Raw genomic sequence first — 20324 nt, forward strand, 5'->3', positions numbered from 1 at the left:
AATTGACACTCATTAGCCTGCAGCGCGGAGCCGCGGACCCCCGTTTGAAAAGCTATGGTATAGGATTAGGAACGCCCCCATAAGAGAACATTTTTACGGCTCTGGCTGTGATTTTAATTTCAAGGACCCACAGTTTGAACTGCATTATGGGCGACAGACCCCCCAATTTAATGGCATTTATATCTCTGGAATCCCAATTTATGTTGTAAAGTCAATGTTAAAGGTATATTCAGTGATTTCACTCAATAAACCTTATAGGTTTCGTTTTTGGCTGTGGGACCTAAGCCTTTCATCCAATCAGGATAGAGAGTCAAAAACGAAACCTAAGGTTTTTTGACCCCCCCAGGGGTTAACTGCTCTTATAGTTACTACTCTATAGTAGGGAGGATTATCACAACAAAACAAAAAAATAAGTGATATTTGAATTAAGTGAAATCACTGAATATACCTTTAATTTAACTCTGAGAGTGTACAAATGGAGCCAAATGGACCCGTTAAGCCCTAACCACACCAAAGGGTCACCATGCAACTCCTTGGGTCCACACGGTTGCAAGGAGTTAACCGTCTTGACCCTTTTGGTGTGGTTTTCCCATGTGTTGAATCACTAGGGTCACCGTGGGTCAACGTGCAACAAAACATATCACACCGCAGGGACAACGCTATAACCGTCTTGACCCTTCGGTGTGGTTTAGGTCTTTAGGGTCCGTTTGGTTCCATTTGTACACTCTCTGAGTTACAGACCCATAGGGGTCCATTTGGTTCCTAACTATGTATCACTTAGCTGGGGATCCCCCTTTAACTCCACCAAGGACCCCGGGAGGGAGAACCTAATGGTATAGGGCGGGCTACCTTCACAGTCCCTCTCCGCGGTTCACCTTGTTTTCTCACCTCCAGTAGTCCTGCATGCTCGTCGGTCCTGCATCCTGCTGCACTCACCACACCTATCCAAGCTACTAATTACAGCCGCTGACAAGAGCCGCCATGTAATTTAACAGTCCACTCCTCTCTGCACTGTCTCTCTCTCTCTCTCTCTCTCTCTCTCTTACTCTCTTCCTGTGTCTCCCTCCCCTCAGACATATCTCATTCATCACGTTCTGTTCAACTCTCCTGTTGCTCTTTTCAACCTGTGCAATTCATAACACAACATCTGTGTCCCCACCGTCCGTGTGTATGAGTGATTCACTTATCAAAACAACAACGCACTTTTCATTGTGGTAGTGGTGGTGGAGATTACTCTAGACACGCGTGTGTGTGTGTGTGTGTGTGTGTGTGTGTGTGTGTGTGTGTGTGTGTGTGTGTGCGTGCGTGCGTGTGCGTGCATCTGCTCATTCCCCTGTGCCTTGTACAAAGGTGTGTGTGTGGAATGGATGCGTGTCAAATCCACTCTCAGAGTGAACTACTGCGTAGTTGTATCAAAGTCCTGTCGTACGCGTGTTATGATGTCCGCGGCGGCCTGCCACGGGGATGAGAGTGGCACTGTAACGCCACCATAGTTCACAAAGCAGTGGAACTGTCCATCAGAGGGTGAACATACAGTAGTATTTGTTGACTGACAGTGGCATTGAGGAATCATATTTTTCATGTATGCGTCATATCGGCGATACCCAACCTGTAGGCTGGGGCCCATTGGTGGGCCGTGAGGCTATTGCAAGTGCATACACACACTATGGACCAGTGCTATGTCTACAAAAATGCTATCTGTCTGCAGTTCTGATTGTAATGGGAAGTGCATTTCATATAGTTTTGGAGCCAGAAGGGAGAATATTGTGGGACGTGTGGTGCATTGTCCCAGCGTTTTTAGTGAAGGTACTTCACCCTGCGTTGGCTGACCTGAGCGAGCGGGAGGGTTTGTAGGCCTACAGGGTCCAATTAGACATGAGCCATGCTAACGCAACAAAAAGCCCCAGGGACTTGTTTCCATTGTGGTCCATTTCACTCAATTCATCAATAATACAACATACAATACAAAACAATACAGATTCACTACAAAAGCTCAGTAGAATCATCTATCTATAAATGCACCAAGTCTCTGTACGTACGTGTGTACGGCTATAATGCACGTAACTCGAGAACCGTTCGCCCCGTCGACTTCAAATTCGACACACGCGTTCCACACACCCACAGGGAGGTCGAGTCCGTCGGATAGCGGGTTGTCCGGAACCAGCACGAAAGGCCTCTGCCCGGACCTGATCACCCCTATATCTCCATATATGGAGCTGGCCTTTTCTGACATCACAATGATGTTCTGACATTTGCATAAACTCCACATTTGGGCATGCCGGACGAAGGACTCCATATATGGGCATAAAAGTGACACAGACATAACTAGAAATGCACTCTGCGCCAACCTCGAAACGTACCTCAGCCGATCAATACCAATATCTGATTGGCCAACGGACAATACGACCGACATACGCGGCCGATTACAGTACTTGCGCAAGTAATAACTGGGAGGTACATGCATTTCCAACTTCCATCGCTCTAGTAAGGTATAATTATACAGAGAAAGGAGGGGAGGGTGCGGGGTCAGAGGATTCTACTATCAAGGTGTTCAAACACTTTTAAAGAACAGGAATCTAGTTCTACAATCCAGGGATTGTAGATCTGCTATTTTGGAGTGTGCAACACGCACATGCAACTATAAATCAGGCTTAAGAAGCAGGGTCAGCCTTCTGGGGGCCTCTCTCTGTCTTTGGTGGTATAGCCTTGTAATTTCCATGGCCGAGTCTGTACCTGCCTAGCAGCATTTTCTCGCAGTATAGGACCAAAAAGACGCCTCCACTCGCCCCCGCCCCGAACCCCCCCCCCCCCCCCCCCTCCACTCTGTCACCACTCCCTGGGACAATGACCATCACCAGGGATGGTTGAGACTGCGCCCCTTTTACAACCTGTCTCCGCCTTCTGCCTTTCTAAATGTTATTTTTTATGACGGCTGACTCCATGAGAGATGTTTTACATTCTTTTTTTTCTTTTTCTTTTTTTTTAAAGATTTGTTTATTGACAATGCACACATTATCATCAGATCATCAGAAAAACAAAAACAAACAGCAACAAGAAAAACTAAACTGGAAAACATAAGGACCCCCCCCCCCCCCCCCCAAAAAAAGGTAAACTACACAGCTTCATTACTCCGTATTGTCCATAACACCCTTTGACAACAACTCATATAGTAAAATCAACCAGATCTTTTCATACATAGCAGGCTTTCTCAGATGTTTTACATTCTGACGCCCCTGTGCTCTTGTCCCCTCCTCTGCTCATGTGGCCCTCTCACTTTTTCCCTCTCCAGGTGTCATCGAGTCCATTCCACATCATGAAAAACACCTTTGTTGTTCTCAAAGTCTGCTGTAAATGCATTTTATGGCTTAAGAAACAAAGGACTCAGGGTGGTTTAAAGCCTGTTTAGCCTCGCCAGTTGAACTGCAGTTCAAAACGTGTTTTGCTAACATACAGTATACCCGAGCAATTAATGCCCAGTCACAGCAATAACTAATCCAATGCCATTCTTTGATATACGTATAACATCTGTGCACAACACACCAAAATAATGTTACATAACATCTTTTTGTAGGAAATAAGCTCTTTAGCAAAACAAAAGGCTTATGGTATTAATATGTTTTGTTCAACAGGATCATCTACATGAATCTACATACGTACTAGTGTGGCTCTGCAAAAGGCTGTCTGTAAGAGGGGTGTGTCTGTGTGCCTGCGTTGGTCTGTGTCTGTCTGTAAGAGGGGTGTGTCTGTGTGCCTGCGTTGGTCTGTGTCTGTCTGTAAGAGGGGTGTGTCTGTGTGCCTGCGTTGGTCTGTGTCTGTGTCTGTCTGTAAGAGGGGTGTGTCTGTGTCCCTGCGTTGGTCTGTGTCTGTGTCTGTCTGTAAGAGGGGTGTGTCTGTGAGCCTGCGTTGGTCTGTGTCTGTCTGTAAGAGGGGTGTGTCTGTGAGCCTGCGTTGGTCTGTGTCTGTCTGTATGTTCGGATCTAGTCTCGCAAACCGTGGCACCATCCAGCACCAAATGTCTTTTGCACACTGCCAGTAGGCCACAGAAGTATATCTGCACTGATTTATTTTTTCCAAATAAGCCAACGGGCCTCGGTTAGGGCTGAATCCTCCACCAAATTTGGAGCCCTACATGATAGATATGTCATAAACTGAGTAGTCTCACGTCACACGCTGGACACGTGCACTTTGGAGCTACGCCGTTCCCATGTGCATGGATCTAGAGCCACAATATGATTAGATTTTAGGCAACTAATGCAATATTTAAAAAACCTCAACAGCTTCAAAACTGTCGGGTGTATCATAATTCATGTAGTAGGCCACAGGCCTTATATTCAGCATGAATTGTAAAATGCATTGGAAACCCTGCCAGGTGAACCAGTTGTGAACATAACTTCCAGTAACTTCAGTTGTGAACATAACTTCCAGTAACTTCAGTTGTGAACATTAACTTCCGGGTGCTATAGGACTACAAACTGTGCTGTAGCAAGGTAGCTTGTCTTTCTCCATCTCTTCATTTCATCACATCCTGCACCCCGTCGCCCACCACCCTCCCCCCTTTAAAGTGGATCTCCTGTTGACAGGCCAATGGTTATTACTGTGATTCCGAGCAGAGAAAAGGAATGCTGCTTGCACCTCACGACAGATGTCTCCTAAGTTCCTGACGATACCACCCACCTTGAAGAGGAGCGCTACTACCACGTCTGTACCTGCACAAAGGGTTGAATCACATTGAAATGAACTGTGTGTGTGTGTGACCCAGAGTCTAGATGGTTATTTTTGTGTGAGTTATGCTGTAGGTATAGGCAATGCATCGTTCATTCAACACAGACAGCAATATGGATTAGACAAATGCATGCCTGCAAGCTCTCTCTCTCTCTCTCTCTCTCTCTCTCTCTCTCTCTCTCTCTCTCTCTCTCTCTCTCTCTCTCTATCTATCTATCTCTCGTTCTCAATTCAAGTCAATTCAAATGGGCTTTATTGGCATGAGAAAATATACGTTTACATGGCCAAACTCGCACGCGCACGCACACGCACACGCACACACACACGCACACACACACACACACACACACACACACACACACACACACACACACACACACACACACACACACACACACACACGTCATCACTGCTAATTGGAGCCACCGTCCTGCCCTGAGAACTCCTGATGCTTGATTTCATCATCAGAGTGGAAACATCCTTCCGGGGTATTTTTGGTCTCCCGGGTGTTTCTGTTTTCCCACACGTATTTGCTAGTTTAAGTCCCGTCCTCTCTCTCTGTTTATCAGCCCATCTCAGAGGCTCACTAGCACACTGTCAAATGCCTGGCCGTTCATTTAACAAGTGTACAAATGTACACTGGCTCTCAAATGAACAATTAACAATTCTTTTGATCAAAGTTTCTTTATTAAATTTCCAAGTCACATATATGAGTCGAAAAGATAGCATACAAAAATAGTTGATTGTTTTTACCCCTCCCTCCCCCCAGAGTTCCCGCTCCCCGGTATCTTGTACCATTAACCAAGAACACTCTGATTTTTTTTCATGTGCGCCCTCCATAGGGCGCCCTCTCAGTAGGCTGATATAATGCTTCCTGATCCTTGTCTCAGATAGGCTACTTAATAAAAATATATATACCGGTATATTTTATTATTTTTTAGCTTTTCCTGCCTTTATTGATAGTATACACCGTAGATAGACAGTAAGTGGGTATATAGGGAGAGACGGGTAGTGACATGCAGCACCGGTCGTCAGGATCAGGACACGATCAGGCTGCATTGGTGCCCAGACCGCTAGGCCATACTGTCAATGTTTGTGAGCTGTGATGTCCCACCACGCGTCATTGTTTTGCATCGGCATTGCGTGACATGTTACCGGTATTTACCAGAGGAGTGCAAACCCAGTAAGTGATGTCCTGATTAATTTAATCTATCCATCTTCAACCGCTTATCCGTAGTCGGGTTGCAGGGGCAATAGCTCCACCAGAGAGCTCCAGACTTCCCTCTCCAGAGCAACATTAGTAACTTCCTCCTGGGGGATCCCGAGGTGTTCCAAGGCCAGTGAGTCGATGTAATTCCTCCTGTCTCATCCTTGATCTGCCCGGGGGTCTCCTCCCAGTGGCACGTGCATCGAGGACCTCCCTATAGGGAGACGCTCAAGAGGCGTCCTATCCAGATGCCCGAACCACCTAAGCTGGCTCCTTTCCAGGCGAAGAAGCAGCGACTCGACTCTCGAGTCTCTCTCGCGTGGTTGAACTTCTCACCCTATCTCTGAGGGAGATGCCAGCCCCCTGGAGAAAACATATTTCGGACTCTTTTATTCCATACCTTATTCTTTCGGTCATATAACCCACACTTGACCATAGGTGAGAGTAGAGTAAGTTCTGATTAATTTGCGTATAATTTATTTTGACATTATAAGGGATCATTTCACGTTGTTCTCTTTCAGTTCTTAAAGTCAATAATGTTTGTTTCTTTAGGTGACACATCACTTTGCTGCTTGGATCAAGACAATCTCATCAGATCCAAGATATTCCTTCAAACCAAATGAAATCGCAACTTTGGAATCAAGCTAAATAATAATGAATAAATACAAGGTGTCTTAGCAATAAAATTTAAATTAAAACTAATTTTAAATGCTATTGAAAGGCTAGTTTCTAAAGGACGGCAGATAAGGTGGAAGCTCTCGAAAGATAAACCAAACAGGCTCTTCCTCACAATATTTTGTCTGCTTCTTGATTACTGAGAGAGACTATGATTGCCAATGGTGAGACGCACCATCCGGGAATGATAAACACTATTGTGTGTGTGTGTGTGTGTGTGTGTGTGTGTGTGTGTGTGTGTGTGTGTGTGTGTGTGTGTGTGTGTGTGTGTGTGTGTGTGTGTGTGTGTGTGTGTGTGTGTGTGTGTGTGTGTGTGTGTGTGTGTGTGTGTGTGTGTGTGTGTGTGTGTGTGTGCGTGCGTGCGTGCGTGCGTGCGTGCGCGCGCGCGTGTGTGCACACGTGTGCATACGTGCATACACTTACACCCACACCAGCATGCTCTCATAGACATACAATTCACTGATATAAATAGCCGACTATACATATCCTGTTGAGCTTAATATAAATATCGGGGCTGTTATAAACACAATACCCTAACAGTATGTTACGGACGGTACACAACACAACTCAATTCTCTGCTGTATTTGCAGAGAGCAGTAGTACTATACAGTACCTCTGTACTTTGTGTCAAAGTGTCTCTCGTCTCTTTCTCTCTTGTTTATCAGAGGCAGCTACAGTAGTCAGTCAGTAAGTCAGTCAGTCAGTCAGTCTTGCTAACTTGGCATACTCAGTCTTGCTAACTTGGCATACTCAGATTCCTTCCATATTTTTTGATGGCCTCTGAACAAACAAGTGAAACTGATCCATGTCGTCACACTCTGACACATGGCTAGAGTTTCCAATATACTGTTTTCTGTCTCTCTCTCTCTCTCTCTCTCTCTCTCTCTCACACTCACACTCACACACACACACACACACACACACACACACACACACACACACACACACACACACACACACACACACACACACACACACATGCACGCACAGTTGCACACTGATATACTGTATGCAAACATACACAAACACTTCTCTTACGCACATGCATGCACATGCACACATACAGGGATCCTCTCAAGAGGACGTGGTAGGCCTAATTAAATGTACAGTTGTCTGCGACGTGCATCAACGTCTTTGAGCGTGCACCTCGTGATGTGCACTGTGCGTGCGCTGTGCACACGCACGCTGGTCTGTATGTGTGTCACCAATCCCTTACGGTGCAGAAAGTGATACCGACATCGATCTCTGGCTCTGCTGGCAATCTTATTATTAAAGGGGCAAGCGGACACAAATAGATATTTAGTATTTAACCTCTATTCAACTAGGAAGCGTCATCGAGACCAAAAATCTATTTTCCCCTCTTCCAGGATTATAAATTATAACCACTTAAATCATATCATATATACGTACTTCATTTCCCTTGGTCTGCAGAGGTCAACTTGCTCCCCCCCCCCCCCCCCCCCCCCTCTACACCAAATCTCTTTACTGAAAATAACCAACCCTCAAGCTCACAGCTCGTCAAATGTGAGCTTGTGTATGTAGCTACTATTTTTGAGTGGTGCAGCCACTCCAATACACAGCAATGTGTGTCCCTATATGTTTAGGCTCCCTATGTCTGTATGTTTAGGCCCTAAACTTTAGGGTACCAACGGGTGACAAAGTAGCACTGTTGTAGCCTGGCTAATAAGCCAGACCGAATAAGCCGAATGTGCCTGCCGATAGCACTGAGATTTTCAAAGGAGGCAAATGAGTATGAATCAGAAAAACAGGTTTTCAACACTTCAGGACGGGAACATATTTTTGAAAAATCTTTGCTTCTGGGGGGGTCCCTGGAACAGCATATTTTCAGAAGGGGGTCCGCGGCCAAATACAGATAATTCTGGGGGTCGTTGACATGAAAAACGTTGAGCACCACTGACATCGGCCTCAGGTCTAAATGGGTTAAACCATTATGTGGTTGACTGGAGTCCCTCAGGGCTCTATACTAGTGTTTTTTCTGTTTTCTGCTATTTTGGGGAAAGCATATCGGCCATAAAAATACAATATCGGTATCGGATCGGTCTCAAAAGAATCCAGATTATTTTCACAGATATTGATGCTGCAATAATAATGTGACCGTCAATGGCTAAATTCTACATTTATTCTGTGTACTCATCTCATTCAGTAGTCATTCAATAGTGAAAACAGACACTTGGAAAAATAGTACATTTATTGATTGATTGAATAATTTATTAACAGGCTTTGGGCCAAGCCCCGGCCTAGGGCCTAGGCTTGTTTCCATTGTGGTCCTCTGTATAATATTGGAATCGGTCAGAATCGGTATCGGCAGATATGACCCTGCAAATAATTGGAGATGGGATATCGGCCATAACGTCATAAACGTGGACCCCTATCACTCATTTGTTTTAGCTCTGGCAGACTCGTCATGATTTCCAGGCTGAGCTTGTCAATGTGCTATTTTCTGCTATTTTCTTTTGGTGTTTATGTTATACTTTAGCTATTGAGAAATAGCAGATCTACAATAGCAGATCTACAGTAGCGCCGCGCTACAAGTGGAACGACATATTTTCAGATGGGGGTCGGCGGCCAATTCCGTATATTTTTGGGCGTCCTTGACATAAAATAGTTTGAGAACGACTGACACAGAAACATGGGTTTTTCTGAAAACTGTCATGATTTAGAAGGTATTTGTAGAATCGTCCTCAAGCCTAAATGGGTTAAGTGGTTAAATGACCGGAACACAGAGGTTGTATTCTGTGCTTATTGAACGCAGGCAGCAGATACTGTAGAGTGTTGTGGTTTTGTGAATGAACAGGAGTAAAATGAGGGCAGAGTGGGTTCGAGTGGCCATGGTGAGTCCACTGCTCAGGAATGTTCGTTTAACCATAAGAGGGACTTTTTTTTCTACTACCACTACCACTGTGACAATATCAATGACATCATCAGGTGCCATTGTGTCTGTCTGCATGTCGTGGTCTGAGTCACTCCCTCGCACATGCACACAGCGGCACACACACACACACACACACGCACGCACTCAGTCATGCACACACACACACACACACACACTCTGTGTCTATGAGGACCGTAAGCTCGTCCACCTGTCTCCAGTGTTACCTGTCCCAGTCATTACCAGGGTCCCAGAGCCCCACTGTAAGTGCACATGTCAACAGTAAATTACAGGGCACACGCACACACACACACACACACACACACACACACACACACACACACACACACACACACACACACATATTTGTTCAGCTTCTAAAAGGGTAAATAACCGTCTGCACGCAGGCGATACATTCGTTCTCTCTCTGCCCCTTCTTTTGATAAGCCAGAAAAACAAAGAAGAGGAGGTTCAAAGACAAAGGAGACGAAGAGGGAGACCTGATGGACACACCTTTTGTGTGTGTGTGTGTGTGTGTGTGTGTGTGTGTGTGTGTGTGTGTGTGTGTGTGTGTGTACATTATGCACAGTGTTCATTTGAAGACAAATTGCAGTTCTTCAACTTGTCTGTCCGAGGTCAACACACACATTACCACAGACCTCAGTGACTCCAGTCAGTCAAGGTGTCATTAACTCCCAGCTTTGTTCAGCCATTCGTCTTTGCTCTCGTCTAACTAATTAAAACGAGAGGAGGGCTCTCTGTAAGATGTCTGAGATGTCTGCGACGATAAGTGCACAAGCTCTGTCTGGAAATGTGACTGTCGGCATTCACGCAAATGGGGCAGCGTGCTGGAAGGAGAGAGCACACTGACAAGTTTGACAAGGACATAAACACATTGAAAGCCATATTGGTGTATATACATACAGGGCCTTTCTCTTCATGAATCAGATCAAAGAAAAAGTTCCACGGCCAAGTCTCTCTGACATCATCTCGCCCGCTCACTAGTGCATGATATGCCTGTGAACGTAGTCTGAGCTCATAATGCAACAACAAACAACATGCGTGGGTGGGTGGGTGCGCACACCAGCGGCGAGCTCGCCAAAACCTCTTTCAGCTATAAGCTTTGTGTTGTTGTAAAACTGTCCTATTCTCTGCGAGTCTCTCAACAACTGCGCTGCTGGTAACCTGAGTGCTCTCTTTACCCTTTTCAGTGCTGTCAGCGGAAACAATGTCAAACTTCCTTTTTTCCCTGCAGGGTGATTGACTTGGTCTTAGTGTCACTCTTATTATATGTTGTTTCTGGTAACTGTACGTCTGAAAAGATACTGACAGTACCTTATTAGACATGGTGTGATGCTGTCATCCCAAAACAAGAAAAGTGAGGTCACCACGAGACGACGTTCAACTTGTTTGCACAGCTCAAATAAAAGGAGTCTTCTTTTGATATTATTTGAACCACATTAGTCTCTACTCTTTTCTTCTTACCTGGGCGCCAATGGGATTGGCCCCAATTGCAAACAAACCTACTTCACCTTGGCAAGCATGATGACAAACACATCTCACACTTCCTGTAATTTGTGCACCAATCATTCCCCTCTTCTTTTGTGCACTGTAATTTCCTTGGCCGGATCCTCAATAACATCCTGCTGTCTGAGAGGACATCTGAGGGGACACGTAGTGTTGACCGTCGACTCCCCCGCCACCAAATCACACAGGGGACAGGACATGGGGGTAAGCCTGTTATTCTGGCCCGGGCTAATGACAGCCGAGCGAGAGAAACAGACAGAAAAACTGCCCCTGTCTGATCTCTGCATTTAGAAGCATCCCCGTTATCACTGCCAGTGTATTGTTACAGTATATACGCCTTGAGATCCCGCTTGGCTTAACGGTATAGGACACAGATGTCCATGTTGGAAGAAGCCTGTACACTGTAAGGGGTGAGAAGAAAAATGAAAAGGCCAAATGGCCATACCAAGTCTTTGATCAGGCTGGAATATGTGATGTGGGTAATATCTAATCTTGTGATCGCAGGCTTTGAAAACCCTGTGCACCTGCCTCCATTATTTGATGATCTTACTTGCTCTTATCGCACGTCGACAAGTTACAGTAAACCACGGGGCATGACCAGCAGCTCATTCCTGCATGTGTGCCGTGTTAGTGTTAGTTCACTAGAAGGAGGAAAAGGAGCAATATCCACAGAGGAAGAGAGAATAAACACCTCTCACAGAAGGTAATGATTAATAGTATTGGGTCAAGTTGAAACCGCAGAGATTTATGAATGAGTAGCTGACCTGGTAGTGACCTTGCGGGGTGAAAGACAACAGGTGGCCATCCCTCTTTGTCCGCCTGCCACAGGGACAGGTGCTTCCTGCCCTGGGACACCTCACGGCTGACCATGGGCTCTGGACAATGGAGGGACAATTAGGAAACTATGAACACTAATTCACGTGTGTTTACTATGCTCTCAACCAGCCTTCCCCTTGTCCACTGCATTGACACCAACTTACTCACAAACTCCTTCTCTAACTCTGTCCGTTTATCCATCTGCCCACCCCCAGCCTGCCCCACCTCTCTCTCTCTCCTCACGTTTACTTGTGTCGTTCTGAAACCGAGGTGTCGGGCCAACTGTTCCATGATGAGTCATGACCCATATCCGAGGCTGACATGAGCAAACAGGAAGAAATTCTCTTAGCCTGGGAGAATATCATTCCTTAAACTCAGAATCGAGAGCAACCCCACACATTGTAAGAGGACAAGAAGACCCACCGACCCGAAGCATTCGACACAAAGACTTCTGACCTTCTATCTGTCTAAGCTGCAACCAATCAGGATAGAGTAAAGGGTCTCTTCTTCGTGTCAAGAGAAGCAGCAATGTGAAATCAGGAGCAAAGCACATGGTCCACAGGTCCAGAGTGCTAATTTAACTCTGGCACCCCGAACCCCCTCTCTCTGCAAAAAGCGCCTTGGATAAAGGTGCTATATAAATGCACCATTTACCGTTTACTCCCCAAGGTGCTGTCCCTGTAGTGCCCACCGTTCATGTTCTCAGGATAACTACCCCAGAATATGGATGCTTGAGTTTAAGTACTGGTAGTTAAATGCAGATACCAAATTTCACTGTGTGTATGACTTATGTCTATGACCATCACCTCAAGGTGAAGGGATCCCAAAACCATGTCTCTCTCTCTCTCTCTGCTTCCACTTTCACTGACCATTCACCCACGAGGGAGCAACATATGAAGAATCTTCTCTTGGCCTAATGACAGCTCTGACACGTCTCAGAGAGGATGTCAGGTGACACAGACAGTCTTTCAAATATCTCTAGATGTCAGAGTGGCCGAGATCAGCAGCGGGCCAGCATCCAAACAATTTCTTTTTCTTGTTTTCCTTTCTAAGAAACACCAACACAACTGGTAATTAAATCTGTCCTAGAGCTGATGTTGACATCACTTTAGAATGAAGTACAGTCACATTCTGGCGTGGCAGTAGAATAAAACAACACGTACTGTACAGTACAGAAGACCATGTTTACTCACCAATGGCAACTGTGGCTGGAATCAGATAGTTGTCATTTTTAGCATTCTGTATTCACCACTTTGTGTGAAGCGGCCGTTGCAGCACACCCACAAAATTCCTTCACTTGCACGCACAACCACTCAGGTGTACCGAGATGCACGTACGCACGCACACGCACGTACACGCATGTACGTACGTGCACGCACGCACACACACACACACACACACACACACACACACACACACACACACACACACACACACACACACACACACACACACACACACACACACACACACGTACGCAACTACGCACGCATGCACACACACCAAAAGTTTGGAGTGGAAATAATACCTGAAGTTAATCGCTAATCGTTAATCGGAAGATAGTTGTCACCTTCTCCACATCAGTTAACCACTTAAACCCTATTATGGTTGAGTGGAGTCCCATAGGGCTCTATGCTATAGTATATTATGTTTTCTGTTATTTTGGGGGAAGCTTTTGCTGTGAGCAATCGGTTATTTTCTGCGAAAGCGTTTCCCACAATACGGATGCTGGGGTTTATGTGGTTAATTAACCCATTCTGACCTGAGATCAGATTCATACGAGGTTTCCGCTGGACACACACTGGTCTGATGAACCCATTCTGACCTGAGATCAGATTCTAAAAAAATGTCAGTCGTTCTTCGATTTTTCAAAAATAGCAGACCTACAAGCTCGTATCGCGCCACTCGGTGGTGCGATATGAGCTTGTAGATCTGCTATTTTTAAATAGCTAAAGCATTTAATCATGACATGAGTAGTTTTTAAATTGTGCTACCAATCAGTGCGTCCCATGCAGACTCACAATGGTAGAGATAGTCAAATCAGGGTTGACTGATGAACCAGGAGAGAGAGGAAGGAAGGGCCGGGGGTTGCGGAGGATGGGGGTGACTGGGGAAAGAATGAAGAGTGAAGGATTGATGGGGTCGCTGATAGAGACATCCTGATCAGTCTGATAACCTTTAACCTGTGGAGGGATAAGGTAACTAATCAGAACTTGATCAGGGTTTTGGAGTAATTCATTCATTTGTTGTTTGTGTGTGCACAATTAAAAGTAATTGCACCAGAGTCTGCTATACCGGCTAATTTGCATTTACAGGCAGACAGGCAGAAAACAAAACCACCACAAAACACCAAATGCAAAAAACAGCAAAAACAAAACTACTCACTTTCACTGTCTAACTATAACAACTATTTATATGACAAATATAATTTGACTTCTCTATGACATATCTATGACATAATGACTACACATTTGGGGAAGGTTTCTTCCCAATCAGACTCCTTGACTTCCATTCTGTGAATTAAAGTTAAATATTTCAAATAGTGTAAAATATTGTGAAGAGTAGCCTACTACTGACAGTTTGCACGAAATGTAAATCATTATGTTTAAAAGCATTTGCTATTTCGACATAATGATTGAATGAAAATATATTAAAATTAATACCCTGGCCTACCTCCCTTTAATTATAAATGACATACAAGGAGCCATATCCAAAGAAAATGTGTTGACACTGACCCATCCAGCTATTAGCAAGCCAATAAAAAATATTTTATAGTCTGACTGACATTAAAAATACATCTATGATAGTCTTGATCCAAGGTAAGACAATAGACAATCATAATATAATATATAATAATAATCATCATTATAATTATAATATATAATCATAGGTCTTAAACCTTTACCAGATGTACAGTTTTCCAGCAACAGAGGGCGCCGTCCGAATCTAAGAGACTAGAAAGAAACCAGCGCTGTTCTCTTGAGAGTGCTCGTTGACTGTTGCAACCAGAGAGCAGATCTGTTGTTCTGCAAGCTGCTCAAGTTGATGTTTTGTAGGATCCACAGAGTCATTTCAAAACCACTATTTACATCCCTGAAACAGCCCTTTCTCCTGCGAAAAGCACGACACCTGACCTCCGACATGTCTTTTCAGTATCCCCAGGCTTACCGCGACGAGGCAGTTGTGAGTATTGTTATCTAAACTTAGCCTGCTGGTGGGGATGCTAGCAAGCCGGGGATGCTTAATCATCATGCTTTCCCATTCATTGAACTGAACGGCTGCCTTCTGCTTTGTTAGCCTGCTAGCTAGCGTGGCTAGCCAACGGTCTGTCAACGCAGACTGCCTTTGTTGACAAGTGAATGGGCCTTTGATAACTTTTATAATGACTCCGCTCTCCGAGTATGTTGCTGTTGTGCGTGTTTGCCGAGCCCTCCTTTCATTGCGTTACACGTTGTCATGCCTCACGCACGGAATGTAACGTTTGTTTTTTGTTGTCCCAGGTGGACGATTATCATGGCAAGAAGATCCCTGATCCCTACAGCTGGCTGGAAGATCCTGACAGTGAGAAGACACAGGTAGGTCATGTCATTCTATAGCCCTCCAAGCAGAACCCAATGGTACTGAAGTTTCTGACATTTTGTTCGACCCAGTCCATGGGGTCCTGTTGCATCACTACCATGCCACCTGGTACGCGGCCATTCATAAAACATAAACAACATGGATAACGCCTGTCTGCGCTATTTGACGACATTTTTCCGTGTGAGGCTTTCTGAATATTTGAAGTATAAGTACCCATACATGCCGCTGCGAATATCTCCTGTGGCGCGGAAGCCGTTAAGTATTTTTAATCTTTGTTTGACCGATTTGGTCGCTTTGATTCTTCTCTTCCTTCCTTGTTTATTGACACCTCATTGTACCGCTTATCTGGCTAGCTAGTGGCGCTATAGCTATGACACAGCAGATCAGAGGCAGGGACGTAGCCGCACAAGCCAACCGCCCACCGGGAGGCGGTACAATAAACGGTAAACAAACAAGAAGAAATAAAGCGACCAAATCGGTCAAACAAAGATTAAAAATACTTAACGGCTTCCGCGCCACAGGAGATATTCGCAGCGGAATGTATAGGTACTTAAAGTTCCCGAATTCAGAATAACTTAAACTAAAACAGGCCGTCAAACGGCGCAGATTCTATCTTAGAGAGCATGTTTACTTCCGCGTTCCGGAATTCCCATACGAAAATATAGTCATGACCAGGGACCCAACATAAAACGATAGTTACGTATGTAACTACGGTTCTATGAGTCCTGAATGACCGCCAGAGGCGGTGCTTTAAGCACTGAATACGTCCCTTCGCGCATGCGCAGTCGAGTATTTTATACCAACAATGTCGGTTGACCCCGTGATGACCCGGAGTCGTCTATAACTTCCGGCAGTCGTCCGGGGCTCAGTCCCTACAGAATCTTCTCGCGAGAACACGAGGATTCTGAGTGACAAGAGTGCCTCTGGCGGTCATTCAGGACTCATAGAACCGTAGTTACATACGTAACTATCGTTCTATTTCGTCCCTGCTGACCGCCAGAGGCGGTGCTTTAAGCACTGAATGACTTATACCAGCCAAGTCACGAGGAATCCTGATTACAGACCTCAAAGGGTAGAACCGGAGGATTCGGGGAAGAGGGCCACGTCCACTGGGTGGGGAGTGGCAACATTCACCCTGTAGTACCTTGAGAAAGTGCCTGCCGAAGCCCATGAGGCGGCGGCACAAATGTCCTCCAAGGGCACCCCTCTCATGGCAGCCCATGATGTGGAAATGCTCCTTGTAGAGTGGCACCGTACCCCTGATGGTACGGGGAGGTTACTTGCCTCATAGGCGTGGCTGATTGTGTCTACAATCCAGTGGGACAGGCGCTGCTTGGAGGGAGCGCCGCCTTTGTTCACACCACTATGGCAAAAGAACAGCTGCTCTGCTCGCCTGATGCGTGCAGTAGCTTCAATGTAGGCTCTCAGGGCCCGGACTGGGCACAACAGCTCCAGTTTGTCTGTCAGCTCCCCAGGTGGGGGGTTGAATCGAGCCAGCCTGATAGGCCGGTTGAGGTGAGCCTGCGACAGCACCTTCGGGAGGAATGCTATGTTTGGCCACAGCGTGACCCCCGAGCCGTCTGCGTTCCACCTCAGACATGATTCGCTGACTGACAGAGCGTGCAGTTCACTGACACGCTTTGCCAATGTAATGGCCAGGAGAAGGGCTGTCTTGCATGACACCCACTTCAGCTCTGCCTGTGCCAAGGGTTCGAAGGGCGTCCTTCGAACCCAGGCGTCCAGTACCCGGTTAAGGTCCCATGAGTATGAGAATGTGTGCTATAGAGCGGAGCGCACCACTTGCCGCTCCAGCACATTGCCGTGTTCGGCCCAGTAGACTGGCATAAACTTCATATGGGTCCCATCAGATTCAAGACATGTCGACACCCGTCTGTCTTGCGTCACGAGGAAGTATGTAGATCGGACTTCCCTTAGTGTGACTGAGGATATACAGCCTCTGTTGCGCCCTTGGGCAGGAGGACACATCACTCCTGGTCTGATAGTAGGGCTCTCGTCATGTTGCTGATAATGGCCATTTTGACCCGCCGGATATGGGGGGCTGGCGTCAGAAGGCACTGCACAGCCCGGAAAGTCACAGTCACAGTCAGGTCCCTGCGTGGGACGCCAGGGAACACGCTGGCCTCTAGTGTGGGCCGGCGGTGATACGCGAGCTCCGAGGGCAGTCAAGATGATTTCATCAATGTTGGAGCTCGGCCCTTTGGGAGGCGGGATGTGTCGTAGGCCTGCAAGCTGCAGCCTGGTCTTCCCCCCCTGGATGGTTCGCTCCGGCGATTCTCGCCCGGCTGAACCACCTAGTGCTCCTGGCTCCTCAGGGAGACTACGGAGAGTTGGCCTAGGCTCATCAGTCAAGCTTGACTGTGAAAACCCGACTTGGCGACGGGCTAGAGATACGATGGACATCAGCCGCCCACGCTCTGAGGACATGACGCCAATGCCTCCAGTGACACACCAAAGGTGACTGAGCCAGTATTAACGTTGCCACTATTAAGTGTGAACGGGAGGCCCCAGTGAGCAGGTTGTCTGTGCTCCTGCACTGGGGTCGAGGTCACCTAGCGTTCTGCCGCCGGGCCTCGTTGGGGAACACAATGAGGGATGCAATGACAGGCTTGGTGGCTGGCATGTAACCCAGGCCAGCCCTTATCGCCTTGTGCGTTCAAATCTATTAAAGTGTCACGTCGCAACGGGTTGTCTCAGGACACTTTTCCCAATCAGGGCAGGGCTGCCAGGATTTCACCATCGGTATAGAGATGGGAGAGGGCCCTGATCGTTCGCCCGGCAGGCCTGTAGCTGTCTCAGGTACAGGCGTGGGGGACGGCGAAGACAGCAAGAAGAAGGCGCTTGGAGGAGCCGACTGCCTGCTTTAGTATGCGTTCCACGGCTATGCGCATGAGCTGAGAAGTGGGAGGCCGGCTCTGATGCCTGGGAGGCACCGCCTTCTGCATCTTCCTCATAGTCATGGAAGTGCGTAGCTTAAGCTGTCGGGGAGAGCACATCAACCTCGAGTCAGTTGTGGCATCGGAGAGGTAGGCGCTTCGGCACCCTCCGAGGTGCCTAGGTGTTATCTGAAGTGAGCATGGCCCTCATGCGGGCCAACTCTGCAGATAGCTGAGCCCTCTCGGATCTGCTGTAGTCAGCGGTCAGACCTTTTCCTCCTGGCACACGGGGCAGGACCAAGGTCGGCTCACGGCTGAAGGAGAGCTTCACACGAGGTACAAAAGTGGGAGCTCTCCATTGTGGTGGCACCGGTTACTCTGGACCGGCCGGTGCACACAAGTCCCAACTAGCCCAGGGCGCGGACGCTACTGGTTGCTAGGTGTTGGCCATATGCTTGAGGGAGCGCATACGCTGTCTGTACCAGCAGAGGCTTTCGAGGTACGAAAGTGGGTGCTCTCCGTTGTGGTGGCACCGGTTCCTTTGGACCGGCCGGTGCACACCAGTCCCAACTAGCCCAGGGCGCGGACGCTACTGGTTTGCTAGGTGTTGGCCATATGCTGCAGGGAGGGGGCGCGTACGCTGCCTGTGCCAGCAGAGGCTTTAACTTAGATCGGCATATAATGACTTAATCGAAAAACTGAATGCTGCTATACCTGCCGCAGCATGTGAATATGCATTTACGTTTATGCAAATGCTCATTGCAGCACTTTGAGATTCAACCAGATGTAAAGTGCATCATAGAAACAGCACACAAACGTTGCTGTTAGATAGACTGTGCGACCTGCATGGTCGCGGTGGGGGAGGGGAGCTTTACGCTACCTGTACCCCCGGCGGAGGCTTACTTATAATTTATGATAATAAAGTAGCCTTCAGTCAAGGTTTGGACGCTGCTATGTAGCAGCTGTAGTGTTTCCTATGTGACCGTTTATCACGGCACTATGACGCTTATCCAAACTCCAGTGCATTATTATTTATGTTTGCTAGTCCAGAGCGAAACAAAAGACACTTCCAATACACTAGTCACGTGTGCACTACTACGCATTCATGCTGGGAGGAGGGAGCGCTACCGCTGCCTACCCCAGCCAGGTTCGGTTAAATAAACCGACACAAGCTAGTTTTGGAGAAAAGGCTACAACCGATAGCTCCACCGATAGGGGCCACCTGCTGAAGGAAGGGAGCGCGTACGCTGCCTGTATCAGCTGCAGCTAATGAACATAACAAGCTATACACCAATAGCTGTTAATAAATGCTTGAGCTAACAAACGATTAGTAGTAAGTAACATCAAGCTGGCCGTATGCTGGAGGAGCGGAGCGCATACGCTGCCTGCCCTGTACCAGCTGGGCCAACAAACAGTAAGGCAAGCTATATACAGATAGCTTTTTATCTTCAATAGTATAATAAGCGCTTGGGCTACAACTACAGGTAGCAGCGCCAGTTAGAGAGCTATGCTGGAGACCAGCTAGGCTACTAAAAAACAAGACAAGCTATAGCCTGTTCATAAACAGCTTTAACTTTAAGCTACTGGTAGCAGCTGTGAGCTACGCTGTCAGCAGCGCCAGATACTCTGTGCTGGGGACCAGCTGGGCTAATAGGACCTACAGGTACCCAGGGGCACTAATCCGACCTGTGGGAACAAACCAGGTTGCACCCACTGTATATGCAAAAAACTGTTAATGGAGCTTTGAGCTCCAGACATACTGGTAGCAGCTTCAGCTACGCCCACTACTGGGGGCCAGCTGGGTTAACAACCAGACAGGCTATGTACACCAGTAGCTGTTAATACTATTTTGCTACAAACTATACTGGTAGCAACATCAATACCCTGGGAGGACGCAGGAAGCTGCTCCTGTACCGGGGCTGATAATAACAACAATACAGCTATTCGCAAAAGCAGTTAAGCTTGAATGCTGCCAATATCGGTATATGGCTTTGGCCAGCAAGGCTCTTGCCAT

At 46.9% G+C, this 20324-nt stretch overlaps 1 protein-coding gene across 2 annotated transcripts in view; it reads left to right on the forward strand.

Annotated features, from left to right (window-relative positions):
• Window positions 1–14846: 14846 nt before the first annotated feature.
• The window catches only part of LOC310876755 (prolyl endopeptidase-like), a 45548-nt gene continuing 40070 nt past the window's right edge, over window positions 14847–20324 (forward strand). For both annotated transcript variants that reach the window (XR_014570776.1, XM_083790397.1), the window contains exons 1-2: window positions 14847–15020; window positions 15338–15412. Coding sequence is in view for 1 of the 2 variants with exons in the window: in XM_083790397.1 (XP_083646523.1) it covers window positions 14883–15020; window positions 15338–15412 (213 nt within the window). In the remaining variant the exon portion in view is untranslated. The remainder of the gene's footprint in view (window positions 15021–15337; window positions 15413–20324) is intronic.

This window comes from Protomyctophum parallelum (genome assembly GCF_964188405.1).
Source record: "Protomyctophum parallelum genome assembly, chromosome: 19".
NCBI lineage: Eukaryota > Metazoa > Chordata > Actinopteri > Myctophiformes > Myctophidae > Protomyctophum > Protomyctophum parallelum.